This window comes from Nanorana parkeri, unplaced genomic scaffold (genome assembly GCF_000935625.1).
Source record: "Nanorana parkeri isolate BGI_ZX_2015 unplaced genomic scaffold, ASM93562v1 scaffold27, whole genome shotgun sequence".
Taxonomy (NCBI): domain Eukaryota; kingdom Metazoa; phylum Chordata; class Amphibia; order Anura; family Dicroglossidae; genus Nanorana; species Nanorana parkeri.
Genome location: NW_017306295.1, coordinates 2,092,389 through 2,101,338, shown reverse-complemented (window position 1 = coordinate 2,101,338; position 8,950 = coordinate 2,092,389). Strand labels below are relative to the sequence as shown.

Sequence of the window (8,950 nt, the reverse complement as noted above, 5' to 3'; positions counted from 1 at the left end):
TATACATACATATATGTATATATATTCCATACAAAAATTATTATTCATAAAAACCTTTTTATTTTATTTTCAATATCTTTTGGAGAAAGAACAAGTGGTGTTTGTACCTGCAGATGTGTCAAAGATTGTAAATCTTGTAGCAGACCCATTTTCTCATTGCTGCTTGCCTTGATCCGCAGCACCTGCTCTCTGCAGAGAACAAATGTCCAAAGATTACTATGTATGACAGTTATACTACTGTATCTTGTTTACTTAAAGATGTGATTTAAAATACAGAATATTCTAATGTATCAACTTGTGCCAAAATGTATTTCCGTCTATTAAAATTTATAGACACTGACAACCATTCTTATACAGTATATTTTATATCACTTTTAACTCATAATATACAGCAATGGGTCACAACTAGAGATTACTGAACAATGAAAATTTTGCTGTGACAGTATTACACACAAAACATGCTCCTATAGGGCAATTACACTCTGTTGGCAAATTGGAAACAATTATTAGACATTTTGTAGGCTTTTTCCATTGTGGATTATGTTGTTTTGTCATTTTTCTCAGTGAAAACTGAACATTGCAAAGGAGCAACTCCCTAGAAAATGGAACATGTTTACAGTGTATCTGTTTTAGTTTTGGACAAAGTGGGGAAGAGTTAGATTTTCTGCCAAGGTTGTATTGCTACTGGGTTCACAGCTGCAGAGATTCACCCTCTGGCTTAGTAGTTAGCACTTCTGCCTTGCAGTACTGGGGGTCCCCATTTGCAATCCCGGTCAGGACACTATCTGCAAGGAGTTTGCATGTTCTCCCTGTGCTTGCGTGGGTTTCCTCCAGTTTCCTTCCACACTCCAAAGACATACTGGAAGCTAAATTGTCTCCTGTCTAAACTGGCACTGTATGTATGTGAGATGGGGACCTTAGAGTGTAATAACTGACTCAGCTTCTACGCACTAACGTAACGTGTAGAAGCTGAGTCAGTGACGTTAGAACGCCTGGAGGGAAAGAGGAGGACAGATCTAACATCCAGGAATGAGATTCTGATACGCGATTTTATTCATTTTTATGTGAGTGTATTCTTTTAAATAAATACATTTTATGCATACGGGGTGCGCTATGATTTCCACTTCTGTCTTTGAGAGATCTTTTTTGGGCTGTCGGCAGAGGAGAAAACCGTTAAGATCAGGATTTTTTCTCACAGTAGTATTGTTCACTATAATATTTGTTTTTTGCACATATTATTTGTTTTCTTGTTGGGTGATAGCGCCGCTTCACATATTTGGATGATTTGAATGCAGGCTCATGCAGCCAATTTAAGTGAGCAGCTGTAAGGAGTAACACCCAGTTTTTTCGTAGATTAATCAAGCGCACTACCCCTGTAGATAATTTAGCATTTTAAATATATTCTGTTCTGATAATCCCCTGAGACTTTGAAACATTCATATATGAATGCTCTAAATACATCTTTTAGAGCCAATTGGTAAAGTATTAATAATACTCTATGGCATGCACCTTAAAGTGACATTAAAGTCAAAGTTTTTTTTCCCCCTTCCCAATCCTGCTGTAGGGAACTAGCTTAAATGATGCCTCTTAATCCAATTATCTTCTTCTTTACTGTCCTTTTCAGCTGTGCCTCCAGCGCTGGTGCGGGTCTCCGATCCAGTGCTGACTCCTCTGTCCTCCTTTTCTCTCATGTCCCACGAAGTCTGTGCGGGTGCACGCTGCTCCATAGACTTACCTTGTGTCTCTCCTCGTCTCCCGGCCGAACATCTGAACAATGCATGTGCCCACCCCAAGATCCTTTGCGGCCGCCCGAGAAATTTTCAAATGTTCAGACGGTGTTTTATCGTTTTGCATATATCTACTGCTTGCTAGCAGTAGATATATGCAAAAACATGTGAGGGTTTAATAACCCTTCAACATATCTGCTCCCTCCTTTACAGTATTCCCCTGCTAAACGTAATCCTACAGGGCTAAGTGCACCATCCTATGTGACAGCATGAGGGCCTGCTCATTGGCCACTTGGGCTTTCTGGAGGGGGGCAGGCAGATTTGTGGGACAGAAATATACACAGCTTTACTTTTAAATTGTTACATTCTTCGTAGTAAAGGCTTACTTTAAACTGCAGATAAAGTTTCAGTGACTTAGTTCACAGTAATGTGTATTATAACACTTACAGGGTTATTCACAAAAGAGTGAAGAGTTTGGAGAAGGCAGGGGAAGTGAACACTCTAGGACAACATAGCTTATTTGGAAAAATTCTTTAATTCAGCTCACTTTCCAGTTCAACTATTTTGTCCTAGAGTGTTCACTTCTTCTGCCTTCTCCAAACTCTTCACTCTTTTGTGAATAACCCTGTTAGTTTTTCTTTAGCTGTGATTTCTGGCACATTTTCCAAAGGGATGACTAGTACCATATGTTGTTAAAGTATACAATGGTTTTTGCTCACACTGCCTCATAGAAAAAGCGGGGCATTCTCTTTCCTATGCAAGGCAAGCTGCATGCAAAAGTGCATCTTCAGCAAGTTAAAATGTGCTGCCATACATGAAAAGCTGCATGCCAAGACATGTACACTAAAAGCACAAAAGTGATGCTACATGTACAAGCTAATGGAAAAGAAAATATAGCAGTAGTAGTTCATTCAAATAAAGGGAACTAAGATGTACTCCTGTACCTTGAGATACCTATTTTTTGTTTTATTTATTCAGTTATTACAGGTTATTTTATAGCGCCACCAATTTACGCAGCTGTACATTGTGCTCTTAAAGTGTATTTACAATTTTGCAGTCAAATGTGAGAAAACAACACTCCATGTTTTGTATGTGTTCATATTCACACACCATGCCTAAAATAATTTTTAAATAAATATTTCTTTTTTTTTAAATGTTTCTTTGGTGAAGTCCTCTTTGCAGATTCCAATCTATGCTGAACAGTTTGAAAGTGAAAACAGAGAGACAAACTGAGGGACAGATGGAGATTATCTCATTAACATACAATGCTTCTAAGACTTTAACCCTTTGTTTGGACAGAACGTGTTCAAATGCAGTTTACAGCTGATAATGAAATCTGTCAGCACAGCACAGACAGGGTAAATTAAAGTAAACCTAACTTCAAAGAGCCCCCTCTTGACCATTACATAGGGGAGAAGCTAGGTATGAGTTTTAAGCAAGTAAAAAGCACTTACAAATGTAAGTAACTTTTAGGACCGGTTCACAACATTTGCATCTGGGATGCGCTGGCCATTTTTTCCAGTGTAGCCTGAATGCAAGACAAGACAATTTGTCTGAAACATAGACCATTAATATAATTATAAAAACAGGAAGAAAAAGTCTATTGCTTATGTTGTCTTCAACGTTCTAACGTCTACAAAAACAGCAGCTGAAATCTGCTTGTGTGTTGTGTGTAACAGTGTAACCATTCTATGTTTCATTTTATACAAATCTATAACAAATCTTACACTTTGTAAGATTTGTTATAGGACACCTCTTCCAGACTAATCTACGACGTATGTTTATTAAACTCTACAAAAATGCAAACATTTCAGAATTTTAGCTTGGACATGTCCACACTATCATTTACCATACTTACCCTACAAATGTTTTCTCAGATAGAACAGCTGCCACTAGGGCAGTGAGGAGCAGGAGAAGTTTCATGCTGGAAGCTGGGAATCCAGGAGAGTCAGTGAAGGGTATTTATGTGAAGAAGGATGGATACCAATGCGTACCAAAGAGTGAGAAGCTACAGATGGTTCACTTATCTCAAGGCTAGCCTAATGATACAAGGCTTATTTACTGTACAGCACTTGGCATCCTTTTATTTGTCTGATGTAACAATTGGAGTACACGTACAACAGAATACATATTCCTTATTCGTAACTGATTTGTATAAATCCATTAGGTAGTGGAAATATGACATGGACATGTGCTTTGTCAGACCTGTATATATAAAATGAAAAATCTTATTTAGACACCAGTAAAAATGTTAAAGAACTATTAAATCTAGAACATGGTAATGGCAAACAATCAACAATACAGCAAAGCACAGTGCTTATCTTCCTTTAGGAAACTTGTGAATGATAAACATGTGTTTAAAGTAAATTGGGAAACTATATTAAGTGTCTGAAGCCAAAATGCCATGTGGTAAAATTCCTCTGCAAACGTTCAGCCATTAGTTTAGACACAATTAAAGGATAATCGTTGACTGGTCTCTCCGCTGCTATTTTTATGCTGCTTTGATATTTTTAGAAGTGCCTGTTAAAGAAGCTGGATTTTTTTTCTACATATACATGTACTGTATATAGATATTGTGGCATCCTGAGGACCCCTACTATGAGCTATGTGTATTGCAACTGTAATAGAGGAAGCTTGTTGATACTAAAAGAAAGTGCTGGAAGTTTTCTCAGACAGTCAGCTAGGGTCAGTGGAAGTGGCCTGGGGCAGAATACCTTGGAAATCCTCATTTGGTTTACACCAACTTGGTTATAATATCACATTGGAGAAGCTAGTAAAAAATGAGAGCTATGCTTTGCTAAGGGGAGTGTAATGGATTCCCTGCCGGGACAATACCATATAGATAAGATTAGCAATGGCTGAGTTGATCCGAAATAAACCTAAACTAAGAAGCATGTGTATTCTTACTTGATATATGGCAAAACCAATGGAGCAATCTTAAAGTGAATGAGTGTGTGAGCAAAAAAAGTCATTAAAGGGCCTGGTCATGTGACATATCATAATAATGTGACCAGACTCACCTCCTCTTTGTGCTGTTAAGCAAAAGAAGCTCCATAAGGTACCGCAGGCTCCACACTGCGGTCAACATTTTATGAATAGACCACAAAATGCAGGCCATGGTGTTTGTAACCTTGCTTAGTATAATGTAGAGTAGAATGTGATATTGGCTATGTGTTATAAATGGGTCCCAAAAGACTGTAAAGAGCATTATGATTCAAAAGACATCTATATAGCTCAAAAAACATCAGGGACATTGTGTAAGAGATTTACTGGGATGTAGCTCCTTGGCTTTATCATTTGTTCGAAGATTTTCTGAACGCCTCTTTGGATCAGCTGACCAAGGGATGCTGGTCGCAAGGGTGCCAATAGCGGCACCCACTGTGCGAAATTCTAATAGTGTATGGCCAGCTTAAGCTAGTTCAGACCTTCAGTGGCTGCAAAGGAGAAAAGCAGACCGTTATAGTGCCCACTACCTGAAATACGTTGTAATTTTCAATGGTGCTGTGCCGTACTGGCATCTGTGGATTCTTGCCAGATTGACCCTCATACACATAGGATGTACTGTATATGAGGTCTGAGGAACTGAAGTTTTTTTTAAAATGTAAAATTATATATAAGGGGTGCACCGATACCGATACAAGCATCGGTATATGCGGCGATACCGAGTATTTGCATGAGTAATCGTAGTCGTGAAAATACTCCGATACAAAAAATGAGTACCTGTGCCGCGGCCGCCAGCTTCAGGGACCCGAAAACTTCTCCCCGGGCTGCGGGACACGTGTAAAGAGGTAGCTGATTTGCTGCTGTCAAGAGAGCTGCTGAGGTTGTGGGGGATAGCAGCAGACATCAACAATGAACAGAGTGGACACATGGTCATAATAATCTGGCCACTCAGTGTATATACAGTATATATATATATATAGTATATGCAGGGTAGTGGGGCTGGATTGGGGATTGCTGTATGCCAATCTGCCACTAGATGTCCCCACAGGCAATACTGAGTGACTGAGGTAGTCACTGTAGAATTAAAGGTTGCTCTGCCCTGAGGGAGCTCTACGTCCAAGGAGAGCCACATATATAGTTTTGGGCTGGGTAGCCGTCCAGAAGAATAATAAGAAGGGAGAGTTCAGGTGGACAAGAGGGACAGAGTGATTTACAGAAGGATGGTCCATGGGAAGGCACAGTGCCGGCCTGCCACCATGTAGTTGCTGTGGATATCGGTCAGCTTCCCCTAAGGGGGGAAGCAAAGCAGGACTGGAGCAGCACTAATCTTATGGGACTACTCGCATCACTTTAGGATGTAGGACTCTGGGCAATACCTCTCCATTGGCTCTGGGCTACACCTCGACTAACCTCCTCTTTGCTATCTGTTGGTAACTTATTCCTGTGTGCTCGAACAAGTAATGTACAGTCATCAGTGAATTGGATGACTGAAGCCTGTATGATATTGTACATAAGAAGATGTTTAAGTAAAAGTTACAAAAGGCTCTCTTTGTGTGAACTGATCCTTCCCCCAACCTCTAAGATGGGGGGTTTCTCCAGAAAGCGAACTTGCGGTGGGCTGGACTGCTGTTGTAAGAATGTAAAGTAGTGTATGTGGGGAGAGATGCCTTGAGAGCTCTGTGTTCAAAGTATTCCAGGGATCTGAGCCACTACAAAGGTAGCCAGGGCAACAAAGAGTTAATGGATGCCTGGTGCTGCACAGCTGAAACGCGTGAAATGCCCGCAGACCAGCACACGAACACTGCTGGGATCAATAGGTGGATCCCGCTACACAACATATATATATAACATTTTTTTAAATCCTCAGCTGTAGATCCTTAAATCATCTCTGAATTGGTCCCGACACTGGCCTTCCTTCCTGGAGGGTGGCTACTTTTGTTCCTCATGGTCCCTGTGTTGTAAAGTAGCCACTCTCCAGAAAGAAGGAAGGGCAGTGTCAGCACAAATTCAGAGATGATTTGAGGACCTATAGCTGATTGATACAATGGTAGAGAATGGGAAGTGATGACAGTATGAGGTGTGATGGAGTCGCAGACAGCCATGTGTGAAATGGCCGGGTGATTGTGTGTGTTGTAGAGTCTCTTCCCAGTGCTGTGTGTGGAGCGTCAGCTGACAGGAAGCATCAAGTGATCAGTATTCAGTGTGTGACAGAGCCAGACAGGTTCGGGTTGTGCTGAGCTCTATGCAAGTGGCTAAGATGGGTCAGGGATGGCAGCCAGCAGGAGCTGCAGTCCATGTGGGATGGAAGGCAGCAGGTAAAGTATCTGTGATGACAGGAATGGGCAGGGAGTGGTGATGGGGCCTGCTGTGCTCCATGACTGACAGGACCGGGGAGAGAGAAATAATGATCGTTGCTGTGTTCCAAATTTGTTAGAGAGATTTTGTTAGAGAGATGTGATGTAGACATGTGCACCAGCAAAAAATTCGTTTAGTTTGGTTTCGTTTTGAAAAAAAAAAAAAATTCGTTTAGTTTAGTTTCGTTTTGAAAAAAAAAAAAAAAATTCGTTTAGTTTAGTTTCGTTTTGGAAAAAAAAAAAAAAATTTTTTTTTCTACCCCCTGGTAACCGCCGAGGTGGTGGGGGGAGGAGGGGGGGCTTTCATGGTTTATTGCACTGGGACCTTGAGTTTTCTAGCTACGCCTCTGCTTCTGAGTTTAGTTTTACTTTAAGCTTTTTGAACTATTTTATTTTCTGCTGTTTATTGATTTTTAACTTCTGTACAAAGATGTGCTTCTTTTTGTAGCAACAACTCAACAGCGTTTGTCTGCTATTAGTGCTTCATGATCAACAGAACTTCATACCAGACGTTTATCAAAGAATTTGTTTACTTACACATTACTTCGCATACACGCAGTTAATGTAAAACAATATTAGATGCTAGGTCCATTTTAACCACTTGCTGACCGGGGTGTTAAACCCCCTTCCTGGCCAGTCCATTTTTCAGTATTCAGCGCTGCAGTACTATCAATGACATTTATTCAGTCATGCATCGCTGTACTGAAATTATTTTTATATTTTCTGGGGACAGATAGAACTTTTTTTTGGTGGCATTTAATCACCACTGGGGCTTTTATTTTTTACTATATAATAAAAAAAGTTCTTAAAATTTTGAAAAAAAACCCTGTTTTCCCGAAGTTATGTTATAAAACATTTATCAGCACCCAATTTCTTGGTAAAATATAAAAGATGGGGTCACGTCGAGTAAATAGACACCAAACATGTCAAGCTTTAAAATTGAGTGTGCCCACGAAATCGCAAAAAACTACCATGCCTAAAATTGAGCATAGCCGACGCTTTAAAAGCTTTTACCGCTCATCAGTTAAGTGTTATCAGAGATTGATGGCCCTAAAATGATTGCTCTCACTCCCACATTTGCAGCGATATGTAACATGTGTGGCGTAATTGTTGCTTTCTCATGTAGGCGCACCCGATGCGTATTTATGTTTATGCGTGCGTGTGCACGGGGGACTTAGATTTTTTGGGTGTTTTTTATTTTTTTTTAAATATGAGACTTTAATTTTGTTTTCCTTTTTTTTTTTACACTTAACTTTATTGCTATCACATAGGGGGCTAACAAGCTCCCTACGTGATAGCCAATATAAAATGACGGCTGCCTCTAAGACCCCAAATCAGGGGTCAGCAACCTGCGGCTCCAGAGCCGCATGTGGCTCTTTCTCTGCCCAGGGAAAGTTAGCCCTGTAAGCACTTCGTAGGAAGGTACCAACAGCTCAGGGGGGGGGGGGGGGGGGGGGACACTAGTGAGGTCCGGTTCTGGGCACCCCCCCTGGTGGAATATGCGCCAGTGCAGGGTCTATGGTGTGCTCTGCAGGGTCACTCTCAGGTGGGCTCTGCGGGGTCTCAGGTAAGCCCTGAGTTCAGTGCATTAAGAAGCCTGAGTCCAGTGCGTTAAGAAGCCCTGAGTCCAGTGCGTTAAGAAGCCCTGAGTCAAGTGCGTTAAGAAGCCCTGAGTCAAGTGCGTTAAGAAGCCCTGAGTCAAGTGCGTTAAGAAGCCCTGAGTCCACTGCGTTACGAAGCCCTGAGTCCAGTGCGTTAAGAAGATCTGAGTCCAGTGCGTTAAGTAGCCCTGAGTCCAGTGTGTTAAGAAGCCCTGAGTCCAGTGCATTAAGAAGCCCTGAGTCCAGTGCGTTAAGTAGCCCTGAGTCCAGTGTGTTAAGAAGCCCTGAGTCCAGTGCATTAAGAAGCCCTGAGTCCAGTGCGTTA

General features: G+C 41.1%; 1 protein-coding gene across 1 annotated transcript in view; it reads right to left on the bottom strand.

Moving 5' to 3' along the window:
- The window catches only part of LOC108795098 (carboxypeptidase A2-like), a 15,100-nt gene extending 11,450 nt beyond the window's left edge, over positions 1-3,650 (bottom strand). The window contains exons 1-2 of the mRNA XM_018566289.1: positions 3,586-3,650; positions 108-189 (exon numbers count right to left, since the gene is read on the bottom strand). Of these exons, the coding sequence (XP_018421791.1) occupies positions 108-189; positions 3,586-3,650 (147 nt within the window). The remainder of the gene's footprint in view (positions 1-107; positions 190-3,585) is intronic.
- Positions 3,651-8,950: the final 5,300 nt, after the last annotated feature.